At 41.2% G+C, this 17,728-nt stretch overlaps 2 protein-coding genes across 3 annotated transcripts; one reads left to right on the top strand and one right to left on the bottom strand.

Moving 5' to 3' along the window:
* The first annotated feature begins 3,782 nt into the window (after positions 1-3,782).
* slc50a1 (solute carrier family 50 member 1) lies at positions 3,783-6,647 on the top strand. Of its 2 annotated transcripts, XM_036539378.1 has the most exons (5): positions 3,783-3,860; positions 4,530-4,653; positions 4,872-5,033; positions 5,805-5,924; positions 6,186-6,647. In XM_036539378.1, exons 1-5 carry the CDS (start codon positions 3,799-3,801, stop codon positions 6,291-6,293), a joined length of 576 nt encoding a protein of 191 aa, XP_036395271.1. In that variant the 5' UTR covers positions 3,783-3,798; the 3' UTR covers positions 6,294-6,647. The 2 variants fall into 2 exon arrangements, with proteins under 2 accessions (XP_036395271.1, XP_036395270.1); XM_036539377.1 differs by lacking the exon at positions 3,783-3,860 and having other exon boundaries at positions 4,252-4,653.
* Positions 6,648-7,533: 886 nt separating this feature from the next.
* On the bottom strand, positions 7,534-8,476 carry dpm3 (dolichyl-phosphate mannosyltransferase subunit 3, regulatory). Its single transcript, XM_036539701.1, has 2 exons — positions 8,395-8,476; positions 7,534-8,013 (listed from the first exon to the last, which is right to left on the bottom strand). Exon 2 carries the CDS (start codon positions 7,966-7,968, stop codon positions 7,690-7,692), a length of 279 nt encoding a protein of 92 aa, XP_036395594.1. The 5' UTR covers positions 7,969-8,013; positions 8,395-8,476; the 3' UTR covers positions 7,534-7,689.
* Positions 8,477-17,728: the final 9,252 nt, after the last annotated feature.

Here is a 17,728-nt window from a genome sequence, read left to right as displayed (position 1 = left end):
TACATACTGTACATTTATATTTATGTGTGTGTGTGTGTGTATGTGTATAAGCATAGGTTCACTAATGCAAATTGTGCATTTCTCAATGTAGCATTCAATTAATCAGGTAAAAATGTTCAGCCTTTTCCTGTTCAAACTGGACAGTGCATTACTGACAGTACTCATTAAATGCAACACACTACATAATAGACCTTCGCAGTAAATATGCACATACGATGTTTACATTTACAGATCATAGCAGAGTACAAACCAACACATAGTCAGGTTAGTAGTACTCATGTCAAAACGGTAGTAAACGCAACCACAGATCAATTCAGATTGACATAAGTACCAACATTCTTTTTTTGAAGACAGTTTATGAAGAGTGCACCACAATTTTAAAAGAACAGTGCTGTCTTTTACAGTTGTCTTTTTTTGTCGTTGTTTGTAATGGGTTTTGTGTTTGACAAATGAAAGCGTTTACTAGCATGAAGGTGACATTTAGAGAGGGAGTGGGATGACATGGATCAGGATGGGTGGGTGGACTAATGAGAGTTAGAGACCGAAATACTATCTGACAAAATAATACTGTGAGTTGTGTATCTACACCGGAGGGGAGCTGGGTTTCCCTGCTGTAGCACCTTTTAGCCCCAGCACAGAGTATTATATGAGGAGACACTGCCGAAAATGACCTGAGCTGACTAACAATAGCTTCTGTAAAAACATAAATACTTACTTCCACCCTTACAGTGTCTATGCTGCAGAAAAGTTGATGCTCACCCAAACCACACAATATGACAGAGTGTAAGAGGGGGTCTTATTTGAATGACAGACACAGCTGTAATCGGATCCGATTAATACTCCGTCAGTATGTTTGGATTTTTGTTTTGTTTTGTGTTATCTTGTACATGTGTATGTAAAATGTGTACATAGAGAAAATTATATAAAATAGATTTGTTAAATGCAAAATGTGAACAATTATTAAATGAAATAAAAATATCTACAAAGTCTTTGTTGATCTAGCAGTTTAATGTCTCTTAAGGTCATCTGTTTCCTCTTTCTGCTGTTTATCCAAATAGAATGCTACATTTCTACAGCAGTGTTAACACATGGCCATGTGTTAAATATAAGAAAGGGGTTTTGTACAGATATACAGATACCCTAGCATGTACAATACTTGACTCTAGTGCAGAAAAACACTGCATTATCCTATCCCACTCATTTTCCTGTTCCTTCACATTCATCTGTCTTTCATCTGAACTAAAACTAGCTTTATTCATATGCCAGCACTATAGAATATGAGCAACCTGACGTTACAGCTCTTCCTTGTAACAGATTTTTGTAGGGGACAAACATTTCAACACTACAGGGACTGAATAATGATCAGTAGAAGAACATCTGCTCAACCCATTGAGTCAGGATTCTAAGATGTAACAACTCTGTCTCTCCAGTTGTGACAGGCTACAGAGGGCAACTGTGCAATATTTCTCTTAGCTTCCAAGGGGAGAGGCATTATGTTACAGTGTAGGCCCTCCTTGGAAAATGAATGACACTGACAATTTTGAAAAAAAAAAAAAAGAAATAGGTCTAATTTTTTTTCCCCACAGTAAGGTATGGTCCCTTTCCATTTTGTGAGATATTATTTTCTCCTCCTTTCTAATGTGCCATTTTTCGTCTCCCGTTGTTATGGCTCTCTGTCACTCTCTTGCTGTCTATTGCCATCCAGTCCCCTCTTACATTCCCGCCTCTGTGGCCTCACACTCTCTTCATTCTTTTATCATTCCCCTTGTTGGCACAGTTTACCAACACAATGCTGTCCAGGAATTTCCAGTCATCTTCCAAACAGAGAGGAGAGAAGCGGGATGGGGAGAGAGGGGAGGAGCGGAGGAGAACAAACTGACACCTAAGTGTGATGGTGCCATTCTCTCGCTGTCCATTCTGTGGTTTACTTGCTCTTTTTTTTTTCCCTTGAGAAAATTCAACATCCATCAGTGCTGCTGTGTTTGAACACTGTGGCTTTACACCCAGAGCCAAAAAAAAAAAAAAAAATGGTGGCCTCCTTTATTTTCAACAGGGCTGTTTAGAGATGGTTGGAATCACTAAAAAAAAGTTCTTTTTTTACTATACTTCTCCCTGTCAAAAATTTTAACCAAATAAAATTTTGTTTTCATGCTGACAAGAGAGAGACTGATGATGATAATGATGACAACAACAACAACAACAACAATAATAATAATAATAATAATAATAATAATAATAATAATAATAAACCAATTATAAGACTGTTGTTATTATTAGTTTATTTGGTCTTTATCTCTTAAAAATAGATTTTTTTTTATAGTAAAACGCAATTTATCAAGGACAGTGTACAATGCATAGAAATTATCACCTATAATGACAAATAATTCAGGAAAACCCTAAAAAATAGATGTATATTTTGCAAAGAAGTTGAAACTTTCTAGTTCAAATAGGCCAGTAATATCTTAACATCGAATCGAATTCAATATGCAAACTATTTTAGACAGCTCCGATTACAGCTAGAGCTAAGGATCATAGGCTATTAAAAATCATATGGCTTATTATAAAACAAGAACCATGTAAATTAGCATTTAAGGGAGCATTTAATAGCATTTAAGGGAGGTTACAATAGAAGAAAGGTGAATGCAGAAGTACTGTGAGAAAAATGCATTCGTATAACACGTCGCGCATGGTGAACAGTCAGATGCATCGTTTCCGGACTACACAACTTCATCATCAGTCGTCACGACAACGGTTCTATGATTGGTTTATCAAAGTGTATCCGCCCATCAACGTCTGCTAATCAGTATGGAGAATTTTGGACTACAGATTACAAATACGGAAATAGGTTACTTGAGTCGTCAGCGTTCAGTTTGAGTTTTACTGACAGTGTAACGTTAGCTTATGAGATAGCATTGGTGACGACAGGGTATTAGCAGGGTAAACACAAATATATAGTTAGAAAGTTACATATATTTTGTTTTCGTTCTATGGATTTTTTGCAGTTTCTATCATGTGCGTGCATCGTGTTTACAGTTGGAATGTTTTCGACTGGACTGTAAGTGTAATAACACATAACGCTTTTACTTGCTAAATAACACGACTAGCCTTTTGGATACACAATACAACTTGGCTAATAATATTATAGTATTAGCCAGTTCCTATCTGTACAACAGTTTGTGCTTGAATACTTTCATTCATGCTGTAGTCGCTACACCTGCTTACTTAGCTTGCTAGCTGTTTAGCTTACTATCTACTGTCTATAGTGTGTTTACTGTACTTTCACTGTGTGTGCCTGCAGTTTTGTTCGGGTGTGCTTAAGTCAATATTTGTTGAATGTATTGCAGTGGTGGAATAGAAGATGATAACTGGTGCGGTTACCTACTTAGATATTTTTTTTTAGTTTGGCTACATTGTATGGTGTGTAAGTAAACAGAATTTATACACCTGCACGGTTTTATTTCCGAATATAGACCAATGAGGTTATTTTACCATATGCACCAATAACAGTTTGCAAGCGGTAAAACTGACATGCATTCGCTTTACAGTATTCACGTCATTACATTAACTGTCTTATTACCTATATATCCTACGTATATATAGGATACCCTCCAAATAAGTTGAACAATTAATGGAATATGTGGCCTAGTAAAGCCAGCAAGAGGAGCAAACCGTGTGAAGTCTCTCTTTGTTGTTCTGTGAGTGTGGTGTTGTCCAGTCCGCTGGTGTCCGTATGGTATTGCTGATAAACTAGCTGAGTTACGTCTCTGTTTTTGTTTTATTAGGACCGACCTGAAAAAAATGAGGGCGAGTCAGAGTGCAGATAACGTTCAGTTTCTGCCTTTCCTCACCACCTGTCTCAAGTACGACCAAACCTCCCCCCTCTACTTCACTCTGTCCATTCATTCTTACTTTCACTCCCTGTTCTCTTTCTCGACCTTCATCCCAGCCCTCCCCCACCCAACTGTTGTGTTTAACCTAAATCAATGCTCTAAATATTGTGTGTATTCCGTACTGTTGAGCTAAATGATAAGAAGGCAGAAGACAGGGTCAAATCCATTACAAGACAAAGTGGCAGGTCAGCGCAGGAAATAGGCTGAAAGAAATGAACAGTGTAAAAATATTCTTTCTGAAGAGTACAAAAAGGATCTGTTAAAACACTATTGTTACAAACAAGTTATGTGGCTTATCACTAGGTTGTCATCATTATTTACAGTCTAATTTATGTCTTTCTTACTTCTGTGACTTCCTGTTCCTCTCCTTTTCTCCTAAATTTGTGTTCTACAGTGTAATAATTTACAATTGCACAAACTTGTATTTGCCTGGTAAAATTTTCTGCTGTAGGGGACAGTATGCATTACTGTGGAAAAGAACCGGTTTGTCTTGCTAAGGTGCTGAGAGCGCTGAGAGTTCTGAAACTCTGCAGATCAACAGCTGAAGAATTCCTCTGACCAGTTCCCCATGCTGGAACTTTATTGTGTATGGATACATGCATGGTTTTTGTGTGTCTCTCCATTGGTGTCTGTTCACAGTAACCTGGGGTGGCTGTACTATGGGATGTTGAAGAAGGATGGAACCCTGATCATTGTCAATAGCATTGGTGCCTCCCTGCAGTCCTTGTACATCCTGACCTACTGCCACTACACAAAAACACGGGTGAGTGTATATGTGTGTATGTTCCCATTTGTGCACCTGTTTATTCAGTACAGAAGGCTGTATGGTACAGTGCGTTGATGTAGGTATGATGGGCGGATTGTTAGCAGAGCTGCAGAGGTCATTGGTTTATCTAGTGCAACGTGTGCGTGTCAGTCATATTTATGTGAACAGTGTTGCAGTGCTGAAGCGTACTGATGCGATGTGTTTGTGTGTCTCAGAGGCTTGTGTGGGTACAGACCTTCACTGCCAGTATAGTGCTGTGTGGGGCCTGGGTGTACTTCAGTTTGTTCCTCACCCAAGGAGAGAGCCAGTTATCCCAGCTGGGCTTTGCCTGCAGCGTCTTCACTGTCAGCATGTACCTGTCCCCGCTGACTGACCTGGTAACTACACAGCCACCCACAGAGCACACTGTCTACATTTACCTGTCCCTGCTGATTGAAATGATAGCAACACATAGCAGACGAGTCATAATTATTAGTGGTATTAGTAGTGTCTCACCATATTTTTACCAGCTTTGCGCAGGTCATTTTCAGCTAGTACACAATAGCGCTAGGGTGGAACAGCAGGATGGTGCAGAGGATATACCTGTGTGTGCTGGCAGTTCCGGTATCTGCACAACTTGCCAATACCAAGTAACACCTCTTTCTCTGTTTCTCTACTTAAGCATCCAAACATAGACGTAAACACTCCTCTGACCATCCTGTTGCATAAACCTGCTAAATTTATCTTCTCTTTCTCGTTCTGTCTCTCTTGCTGTTCTGTCTTCCTCTCGCTCACTGTGTCTTCCTGTTTAACGTTTTAACGCTCCCTCTGCGTGAAATACAGTCCTTCTCTTCCCGTCTTTCTTGAACCCATTGTTTCTTCCTGTTGTTCTGACTCTATCATTGTGCCATTGTTTCTGTCTGTTGCTCCTCTGTTCTGTCATGACATACTGTAGTCTCCAGTAAGTCTGTACATTACTGGTATATATACTGTTTAATGCAATAGTAGTTTCCAGTCAGTGCTGACATACCACATCATTAGTCTCCTAACCTCTCTTTCTCATTGTAGCACCTAGACATTCTGTACTGTGCTCTCTCTGGGCCATGCTTTCCTGTCTCATTTCTTTTTCATCAAATAGCTTGCCTTTCCATTGGTGTACTGTGTTTCAGATGGAGATTGTGCGAAGTCGCTCAGTGGAGCGTCTCTCCTTCCCTCTGACTGTGGCCACCTTTCTCACCTCTACCTCCTGGACCTTGTATGGACTTCAGCTCCAAGATTACTACATTATGGTGAGAGACAGGGGTAGAGGAAATCATGATAAGGTCAGGATAACTAAGAAACAAGGACTAAATTTGGAGCTGGAAATCAATGAGCAAAATTTCATAGTTAAGATACAGGGACTGCTGTCTTTGTTATGTACCATTATCAACTTCAATATGCAGCATTCTTTGCACATAGCCATTCCCAGATGTTCTCATTTTGCATTTCCAAGATGTGCCCTTACAAAGCATAATGTTTCAACTTCAGCACTTCGTCTTCTCCTTTTTCAGGTACCCAACACCCCTGGAATCATCACAAGCCTTGTCAGATTCTTCCTGTTTTGGAAGTTTTCTCCAGTCAGCCTGGACAAACCCACTTATAAACTGATACAGATATGAGAGGGAATAACCTCTTAGTGCCTTTTCTCTCTCCACAGTGACATCAGTGCTACCATTCGGGAACCACTCACCAATGCCTCAGCAGTAGTGAGGACATTCTGTTTGCTACCAAGAGTCATCATTTTTTGTTTTGTTTTTTGTTTAAATCTCTGGGCTCTAGTGAAATCTGCTGCTTCGGTATTCATGAATATTCATGAGTATGCAGTCCTGCCATACATTTTGATTCCAAATGATTGATGATTGTGACAGAGATATATACCATTAGGTTTGATTCTTGTTAGTAAAACTGAATGTTTTGGTGGTTGGGTGTTATTTTGATGTTTTTGTTACAAACCAAACTATCATTTTTTTATACACACACATGTACATAAAATATTGTGGGTAAAAATATAAGGATTTCATGGCAAGTATATTGGGGAAACCTTTTTTTTTGCAAATGGACATTGTTTAAATGGAAAATAAATTTTATACTTTATACAACCTCTTGTGTATTTGAGCCATGAATTTGAACATGTGTGCACACCTGAGAATAAACAGCAGTGTGGAGAAGTGGCTTGAGATTTGGCCTCATTAACATGGTCACCTGCCTGAGGCACTGCCATTGTCCCGTGTCCAGTAGACATCCAGCTGTACAAACTGATAATATGCAAAAGGTAAGCCACGTCGGTCTGCAGGGTGACCCTGGACAAGATCAAAATATCATTCAAAACTGTTAGGTAAGGCAGAATTGTACATCAGGCGGCCCGTGCATGAATGGCTAGTGTCTTTTTTTTTAATCAAAATACTACTTGGAGCGATATTTCAAGCACAAACTCTACCAAAAATAAGCCTTTAATGTACTTCTGTAATCTCAAGACTTTCCACTAAAAGTTACACTGGAATGTGACTTTCTCAGAGCAAAGAAAAAATAACATCCTAAAAGAATACAACATTTTTTACAGTGTTGCTTGTTCTCCTGTATTCTGTGCGGAACATTCTGTACATCAGGATAGTAATAGAGGCATTAAACCACACTGCTCTGTGCCAGTACACTTCTGTCAATATACCACCGACATTACATCAGTACGCATGATAGTCCTTACAGCTAATACAACAACAGTATGAGTGCTCCTAAAACGGTTAACACGTGGCTCCAGTTTCTCTCTTGCGAACCATAAATCATCCTCTGTGATGACATATAATCCCAGCAGCAGCATTATTGCGTCAGGAGACCAGTGAAGGTTCAAACACAAAGAGAGATGTGAGGAACAGAAAGATGACTCAACTCATTTCACAGTTCTGAACTCAAATCAACAGAATCGCTCCCGTACAAGCAGTGCAGAGCGGCCCACAGTTCGTCCTCTTGACAAGCTTTTTAAACCGTGTCCCGGCCAGGTACAGAACAGCAAGCATCGGATTAGAATTTCAGTCCCTTTTTCACAAGATCCGACTTGGCCTCTTGGATCTGGGCCTGTAGTTCCTTAGCAGCCTCTTCGCAGTCATTGAAGGTGGCCACTCTATACCCCACAGTGGCCAGGGAGTAACAGCCAAACGCCACCAAGAAATACACAGGCATGGGCCAGACCACCTCTCGGTACACCTGGGGCAGCTTTAGGTCCAGCAGGTCAAAGGTCAGCAGCCCCCAAGCGATCCCCACCACTGCAGTACCCAGCAACCACTCCAGCAGCTTGGTCATGATCAAAGTAGGTTTGTAGCGGTGAAGATATGCGATCAAACGTACCTGAGAAATTACAAACAACAAACATTACCTTCTGTTATTATTAGTCACACCAATACCGCTCAATGGAGTAGTCACTAGCTAACATTAAGCACCATATCACAGTAGCATTTGAATTAGTATAGCTGATACTGAAAGTTGGAACAGCTATTCATTAAAAACCTGCCCAATAAAAACAACGTTTCAATAAAAGGAGATAAATTAGACAATCTAGACACTGAACTACCTTGGATAGCTTGCTAGCTAGCTAGCAAGTTGTAGCGTAGTCTGAAACATACCGGCAATTAATCTATGTTACGATGTCAAAATCGTTAGTTGTTTTATTATAAACCTAAAATGCTATCATGATTACTAGTGACGGTAAGTGGTTCTTCGTTTTCTCACCCGGTAAGTTCAGCAATATATTTCCCGTTAGCTACAATACCCCTGACTTGAGCCACCTCAGCGCTAACAAGTTATGCGCAAGATTATTACGACATGAAGTTGCAGTGTTTCATGGGACGTGTAGTTTTTATGACATGATTTATAGCAAGAGGTGGGGAAACAACGTTACCCGGATTGCCCTGCTCCCTTGGATCGTCGGGGGATGTAGTTCATACTGCAAGGTACTTCTTTTACTTGATGTACTTTTTGAAAAAAAAGAGCGATTTATGTACATTGCACCTAGAATGTATATTATGCACATTTATTTATTTTATACACAAATTGGAAACAAATTGATACAACTTTCACTGTGGTAGCAAATAACGAGGAAACTCAGATGTATAAAAATCAAGAATCCAAACTAAATGCACAGTATTGGGAGCAATGACATTTTTGATGTTTCTCGCACTGTCCTGTCATACTGAGATGCATTCAGACATACCCATACAATCACAGTTGCAAACCTGGAGCAGAATCAGTCTGAAGCAGAAAATATTATCTGTACAGAAAAATTCAGCCAAAGCTCACCATAATTGGAGCCTGTGTGTGTGTATGTACAAGCATGTGAGCATGTGTGTTCAGTGGTTTGTCTGTATTTTGTCATGTGTGTGAGTGTGTGTGTGAGTGTGTGTGTGTGTGTGTGTGTGTGTGTTTGTGTGTGTGTGTGTGTGTGCATGCATGTGCGTGTGTGTGTGTGTGTGTGTGTGTGTGCATGCATGCGCGCGCACGTGTGTGTGTGTGGGTGGGTCTGTGTGTGCGTGTATTTGTGGGCATGCGTATGTCTCAGTGTGATTATTCGCATGTGTGGCTCAGTGTGTGTGTGTGTGTGTGTGTGTGTGTGTGTGTGTGTGTGTGTGTGTGTGTGTGTGTGCGCACGTGTCTGAGTATCAGTGTGTCTGTACGTGGTGTGCAGTGGGAACCGCTGCGCTGAGCTTTCTCAGTGTGTCTCAGTGCCAGTTTCATTTCCTGCTCACAAAACCCTGGCCCTCCCACAGCAAGGAATGGCAGACACAACACACCAGGAGGGGGAGAGGAGGGCAACAGGGGTGCTGGAGCCAGGACTGCTGCAGGTGTGAGCTCTGCGTTTAGTAGTCTTGATTGTGCAGCAGATCCAGATGTAGATACTGATTGTTTCCAGCACCCCTAGTATAAACAGAATTTTTACTGCACGGAGAAGAGAAAGAAAGAGAGAGAGACTGAAATGCAGACAGTAGATGGAGGAAAATAGAAAGGCTGTGTAGGGAGCTGTGCACTTGGGGGTGAGAGGTAAAAGGAGAAAAGGGGAAAGAAATTAACAATAAGGACAGACACTAGGAGACTGGAGAGAGAGAGCGAGGGAAGGAGAGAGATATGGGGACGTGTTTTCTCACAGTCACAGAGAGTTTGGAGGTATGGATACTAGTGTGCTCAATCTATGGAGGCAGGCTGACTGAACAGCATGAGCTCCAGACAGGGGTTAATGCAGACCCATGGGAGAGACAGTGTGGCTGCATGAGAGAGAACGAGAGGCAGGGGAGGGGAGGGGGGATCGTGTGTGTTTAATCAGTGTAACAATGGGAGCTGGCTCACAAACAGGATCCCTCTGTTTCCTGAGCCAGAAATCCTGGCCCTGACATACTGAATACATACACACACACACACACACACACACACACACACACGCACACACACACAGAAATGTACACACATGCAAATGTACACACATGTAAACACACAAGTACAGGCACACCACATACACACACATATATCCCATGCACACATATACACACACACGTAAATGCATATACAGAGACACACGAAATAGGCATGCACACACACACATGCATACACAAAATTTGCACACACAAAAATATGCACACATGTAAATGCATACGTAGAGACACACAATGCAGAGCAGTGAGCTTGTGTGCTTTGTATATCAGTAAAAATGGTTCGGGGGGGGTCATGCTTGGCAGTGAAAGTGTCGCAAAGAGGCCGTTAGTAAAGGGGAAAGTGCAGCACAGAAACACTGCGTAACTGTGAGGTGCAGAGTCAGCATGTGCGCTCTCTGCTATAAGTAAAAGACACCTGTCCCAGCTGCTGCTGTGAGGGGGAACGGAGAGGGAGGAGGGAAAGCACTGAAAGAAAGGAATGTGCTTCTCTCCCTCCCCTCTGATCCCTCACCTTTGCTCTGACACACATCTTTCAGTCCGTTTCCCTCTATTTCCCTCATCTGTCTTCTTCTGTTTTCTTTGTAAGCATTTCTGTTCATGCAGCATGTTCTTTTCCTTGCTCTATTTTACCCTTTCAGTTCACTCTTTTCTGCCGAGACAAATGAGTAATACCAGTAATATCTCATGACACATTGTGGTGTAGAGAATTGAAGTACTTACCAAAGTCATTTAGTCACTGAAATTTTCATTTAACTTGCGAAATCAACCTGAGTCTGGCCTCTTAGCCCTATTGTTACTTAGGTCCACACTGCACTGTATTAAATTAGACAGGCTAAAACAGAGCCATGGTATACCTTAAACTAAACTCATTTCTTGTGTATTATAATCATCCATGCTGGTGCTACATTGAACTGAGCAGAGCATGATCTAAAATGCGTTGAACCTGACTTGACTTTGCAACTATAGCATATCATTTTAGCACTTGAGGATGAGTGTTTTGTATTCTGGGAAGATACACTTTTGGGAATTTCACTCTGTTTGTCTGCGTTCTGCACAGAATTAGACTGCATTACACATTGTCACCTGGTCTACACAGAGATCGTACTGTCTTCCTGACAGTTTCTCCCCACCAAACATACAAATATCTGACCTATGGGCTCTCTTTCTTCAGCACCTGTCAACCTTTGTTGGCTGACCCCAGAGAGAGTGATGGGACCAAGTGTTGACTCAGGAGGAGGCAGACCTACAGGTCAAGGATCATAGAGATCAGCTTTTTTTCTTGTACGTGTCCATCTCATTACCATTTTTCTCACTTCAGTTCCTGTATGAGTCTCTCCTGTGCTCAGGATAACGGGTAGCTGTTGTTGATGTGACTTTTTTGAAAATACCATGCAGTCTCCATAAATTTCAATGTAGTATTGCTGAACGTTAACATGCATTTTAAATTTGATACCCTCTAAATTCATCCAATAAAATATTTATTATGACAAAAGGGAATTACATAGAGGAGCAAGATCACATGTGAGACAGGGTGTTCATTTATAAAATCTCACACAGACTACATTGCACTGGATGTATTCCATCTGTTTGTGTTGCTAACATCGACTCAAACATTATATGACAGGTTTAAACTACTGCGTAAAATAAAATGACAAACAATGATGACAAAATGACAAAATGTTTGAGGGGATAGTGTATATTTTCACAAAATAACCCATAGCCGAACGAGGCAAAGGAAACTGACTTACCAAAAGGTGAGTACATGGGTATGACTATATTACGCGAGGACAGCAAAAGGTGCAGCCTTAGACGCATTTGGTGAAGTTAATATGACATCTAGTGGCTATTTTAGGAACTGCAGTTACAATGACAAAAATAATGCAGCTGTGTGCGGGCATCAACTTTGAAAACAGATTTTGAATACACAAATAATATGCATTAGTTGTTGTATATTTGTGTGCAGTGCAACAGTATTTTAAACTCTCATATTGCAATCATATATAATACTTAAGGGTATGTCAGCAATAATAGATAGCAATGTGGCGCAGTGGTAAGGAGCAGGACTGGTAACCAATATGTTGCTGGTGTGATTCCCTGCTTGGGAACTGTTGCTGTACATGTGGGCAAGGTGCTTAATCCAGTATTGTCCAAGTAAACATCCAGCCCTATAAATGGATAACTTGTAAAAATGTAACCCATATAAGTCGCTCTAGAAAAGGGTGTCTGCGAAATGACAATAAGGTAATATCATAGTATATTAACAAGATACAGCCAGCAACGTTAGCAGTTTATTAAGTGAGTACAATGATATAACCAAGTAATTAATCACCCAAAACAGTTCCTTTTTTACATTTTACATGATATAAGAGTAGCCTTTATTTCTATGTCATCCTCATTCACACAGTTAAATTTTTTGGATCTACAAAGAATAGAAATTTTATGGAAGGGAAAAGGATATTACAGATAGCACACAATAGACACTTGATCTAGATAACGAAAATTCCCTGATCAATGGTGTCTACACCGGAATGTTTGCCAAAAGGCGATGAATCGGGAGAATTAGTCGTTCCGCGGCTTGGTGATGTAATTAACGAGTCTGACATACTCCGAGACCTCCAGTTTTCCATTCCCGTTGACGTCAGCGTAGGCCATCAGCTCATCCAGCAGCTCCATGTTAGGGTCCTTCACAGGAAAAGCAGGGAGGGAGGGAGTCAGAAAGAGAGAAGGAGCAAGAAATAGAGAGGGAAGGATGGAGATAAAGACATAGGGAGAAATAGATGGAAAACGGAAGAAAGAGGGGGAGAGAGGTGGGAAGACGATGGTAGGGAAGAATGAAGAGATGGAGAGAGGACAAAGAGATAACATGAGGACAATGAAAGGCAAAGAGGAGGGAAAGTGAATGTAAAATTAACTTGAGAATAATAACACAGCTCAGCTCCACATCAAGGTGGTAATTATACCTATGTATGTATTCTTAGCCTACAGACCCTACAGTTCAGCCATGAAATTCAGACACACAGAGCAAACACGGTTTAGACAGTTCAGAAACAAAATTCTGATGTGGTAATGAGCGTTTGGTTCAAGCTCATTCTGTGCAGTTTTTTTATTTCTTTTTGCTTAGCTGAGCACATAGATTCCACTTCAGCTCTAATGAAGACGGCCGGGAATTGTAATACAAAAGAGAAATGGCATGTGTGAATGGCTCCCCTTTTGAATGTGACGCATACACATACACGCACATGTACACACATGCATGCACATGTGCACACACACACACACACATACACACATACGCTCACCTGAATGTAGTCGCTCAGCTCCTCAGTGATCACATCTGAGACCTGCTCTTCATTGAGAGTTACCCCATCAGAGCTGTACATGGTGTACACCCGCCTGGGATTTAATCTCTGTTGCAGTGAGGCTGGTGCTGGGGAAGAACAGGTAGTGAGATGGAGGAAAGAGTAAGGCCAGGTCTACCCCTCTGTGTCCTTTCACACACACCATCAATCCCGAAGAGCACGCAAACAGTCTAGCAGTGTGGCACAGCGGTTAGGAGCAGGACTCGTAACCAAAAGGTTGCTGGTTTGATTCCCCTGCTGTGGCACTGCTGCTGTACCCTTGGGCAAGGTATTTAACCCACATTTGCCTCAGTAAATATCCAGCTATGTAAATGGATAACATCCATTAAAGTAAAAACTTAAACCCATGTAAGTCGCTCTGGATAAGAGCGTATGCTACAGGCTCGTCGCGAGGAGAAAATACAGAGGGGTGCAATTGCAATCTGGGGGGGTGCACAAAAAATCATGAATACTATGTAGGCGTTGGGATATAAAAAGACAACTGGGGGTGCACTGAGGTCCATCTGAGGGTGCAGTGCAACCCTAAACACCACCACAGCACCAGGCATGGTCTGCTAAATGACAGTAACGTATGGTAAGCAGCCTGAATAAAGACATTTTGATACAATAATGTGTTTTATTTTTAGATGAATGACATCATCTCTATGGCACAAAAAAAAGTCAACAATGCCCACATCATTGCTAATAGGTGAGCTCCAACAGTAATTCCACTTGGCACTGCTGGATCGAGGTGTGCTTATTGTACTGACCGGTCTGAGCCTGAGACTGGAGGGACATCAGGCAGAGCAGGCCCAGCACGGCCACCCACTGCAGGAATTGCGCCATTGGACAACGATGAGCACACTGAGAGGGAGAGGGAAAATCTCATGCTTTTGAACAGCTTCTTGCATTTGAGATTTGATGCAGGAGAGAGAGAGAGAGAGAGAGAGAGAGAGAGAGAGAGAGAGAGAGAGAGAGAGAGAGAGAGAGAGAGAGAGAGAGAGAGAGAGAGACAGAGAGGGAACAAGAAAGCTTGGCTTTCCTGTACTCCTTTATTCTTTATTTAACAGCTGTCAGAAAAGTACAGAAACGAAAGGGGGAAAGCAGATGGAGAAATGAAATGGGAAAGGCCCTACAGGGACTACACAAGGAAAAAACAAACACGCTCAGATCAGACTAGTTGCACATTCTGTTACACAGTGATTGCAAAATAGGGGGGAAAACATAAAAAATACAGTTAATGTATTCTTTTTCCTGGATATAAGAACATAGTTTTCAGCACAGAGAGATTTTGAGTGATATGCATATGAATCCATTCACTGGCCTGGGAGGGTCACTCACTGCAATGGGAGTGTTGTTAGCCTGGTCTGACACTGTTGCTCATTCAAACATGAATGGATACAGTTCTGTTCTTTTGTGCTGGAAGTCACTCTGGATCAGAGTGTCTGCTCAATGAATGTAATGTAATATAATGCATGAGCGTAACTATGCCAGTTATGTTCGATATCCATATATTCTGGCAGCATGAACAAAACAAAACTGAAAATAAAAATGAATTGTTGGATTAGGGAATGTATTTCCTCACAGACACAGAGTGTAGCAGATGGACAGACGTAAAATTTATAAAGAAAATAAAAAACTGGAAAGCGTAGGTCCCAGACAAGGGTTAATGCTGACCCAGAGGCTACTTCGAAAAACTCTTATGATCGCTATTAAGAAACCGGAAGCAAATTAAACGAAGAAGGTTATGAAACACTTGAAATACTATTCCAGCATTTTAGAGGTAAAGAGAAAGATTAACTGGAAGGGAGGAGGCCTGGACAGTTGCTAAGGAAGAAAACGAAACATATCACAAAGCACTCATTCTCCTCATCATTTGCATTTCTTTCTGCTACAGTGTTATGTAAGGCGTTGACCTTTCAGAGAAGGCTGTCTGCTCTATTCCCCCCCCCCACTCGATCATTCCCTTTCCTACCCACCTCTGATGTATAAGCGTGTTCCATCACTGCACTTAAATGGCTGACAGAGATAGAAATAATGCTAAGTAAGGTGATTTGGGGGCCCGGGGCCCGGTTCACAGACAAGGATTAAGGCTAGTCATAGGCAAAGATATTTCTCTTAATGGAGATTTCCACAGAGAGGAACTTTAGGCTTAATCCCTGTCTGTGTAACTGACTCCATATTTTCAGAACACTAATTTAAAAGGAGCTCTGTTTGTGTAGGTCACACCATCTGTTCTCCGACGTAACTAATGCAGATCTGCAACTTTATGAGAATTATGTATGAATTTTCATGCCTCTTCAAGATCTGGCCATGTTATTACTGCACACAAATCACTTGTGAGTCACATAAATTATACGTACACTTATGTAAATGTATATGTAACTCCTCTGAACTTTCATACATGCACACTCTATGGAAATGAATAGAAATCTCATCATATGTGTGACAGATATGTAATATTGTCATGTCCTCTGCCCGTATTGGTCTCTATGTGGTGAAAGAAGCTACCTGTTGCGGTCAAACCAGAATCGCTGCACCTCAAACCCCCTACCCAGACTTGACTTATTGTGTGGATTTATACATGTTGGTTTTACCGTAGGGTATGCTGCAGCTTTGTGTTTAGGAATGGTGTCGTGCTACTGTTATATTTCTTTGCACTTCTGTGTTGAACCAGGTGCGTACTTGTGATCTCAGCTCTTTATTTGGCAGTGACACATGTGTGAATGTGGTCAGTAGTGTCCTGTTATAAAACTTTTCATGCCACTTCATTAAATGCGCTTTGACCTCACATTTTATGGATAAGAGCATCTTAAGTGTTAACGTGGTTAAGTATTGCATTAACCTCGACAGTCATGCTTCACCCATCCAATAGCCAAGTTCCTGCAGGCTGTCAGAAATACTTTCCCTTTCAAACAATAGCTTTGCTATTAACCCTTAAGAATAACTTTTAATTCCAACCAGAACGCCCCAAGGAGAACTCAGTCTGTGGTGGAATAAACTTCTCATTGAGTGAAGCCTACTGTGTTTTCAACCCCAGGTGAAATGGAATATTGGACTAAGTTAATTCATTAGTGTTTATCAACAGTGATTTTGCAGATTGGCTGAACTTTATTTTGAGATGTTCTACATTATATTCAACCAAAAGTGGATTCTGCCACTTACCTCTTTCTCTTTCTGTTCTTAATTCCTGGTGGGTGTCAATAGTGGTTTTTCTAGGCCCACCCATAATTCCAGTAAGTACATTTGCTTGAAAGCCTGGTATGCCGTAGTTCTGGTTATGCCTGTATTTTTCCTTTGACGTTTTGGCAATAACAGTGAAACACAACCTTCTCCTGACAGCTTCTGTTTATATGCCATACGCTTTTATTGTGCATGTGAAGTACCAGCTATCGAAAGAGTCGTTATTTCAGTCAGCAAAGACACACATCAGAGGAGCTCTGTGCGTTTAAAGTCTGAAATGTATCCCATTCCTCATTGAGGTTGATCATTGTTATCTTAAAAATCTTTACTTTGTCTTTGTGCACCTGTCGTTGGTATTTTCATCTGAAGCTCTTCACAAGCTATCATTGTTCTTATCAGATTTATTCAAAAACTGATTGAGCCATGGTGTGGAAAAACTAGAAGGTAAGAGAAAAGCATGGGGGCAGAAAACTGAAGAAAGAAGGAGATGATCTCATGGAATCTCACGAAAGGAAGAGTACAAGAACAGATTTAAAAGAAGTGCACAACAACAAGAGACAAATTGCGATCTCCAGAGAAAACTGGTGCATAATGCCAAGTAGAAAGATACATTCGACACCAGGTGTCTCTTACCTGAGCCAGGTGAAGGGAGTGACTGTCTTTATTTGCCTAAGGTTAGGAGAGAGGCTTAAAAGTGGCGAGGAGGACCAGTCTGCATTTTATACTACCTCCTCCCTTCCCTCTCTGACATCAGTGACAGGAATAGCGCAGAGAGGGAGGTATGGTGCAGGGCCCTTGGGCATACTTCCGTGTGTTGATTTGTGTGTGTGTGTGTGTGTGTGTGTGTGTGTGTTGGGGGGGTCTCTTGTTAATTTTTATAGTTAACTTTAATAGAGGCATAGGCCTGTCCTGCTCAATCAAAACAAACGGCAGAAAATTTTTCAAACTGTAAAAGAGGCAGCCATCTCTCATACTTGTCAGAAAGCAGTGCTGTTGACTGTCATTGTAAAAGAGGAGTACGCGCAAAAATGACAATACAGACTTTTGTCATAAGCTGCCACTGAGTACTCAACCTTGCGTGTCATACAAATCAGCATGAACACAATGAGAAAATGCCAGACA

This window comes from Megalops cyprinoides, chromosome 10 (genome assembly GCF_013368585.1).
Source record: "Megalops cyprinoides isolate fMegCyp1 chromosome 10, fMegCyp1.pri, whole genome shotgun sequence".
Classification (NCBI taxonomy): Eukaryota; Metazoa; Chordata; class Actinopteri; order Elopiformes; family Megalopidae; genus Megalops; species Megalops cyprinoides.
The sequence above is the reverse complement of the archived record's forward strand: the minus strand, read 5'-3'. Positions and strand labels throughout refer to the sequence as shown.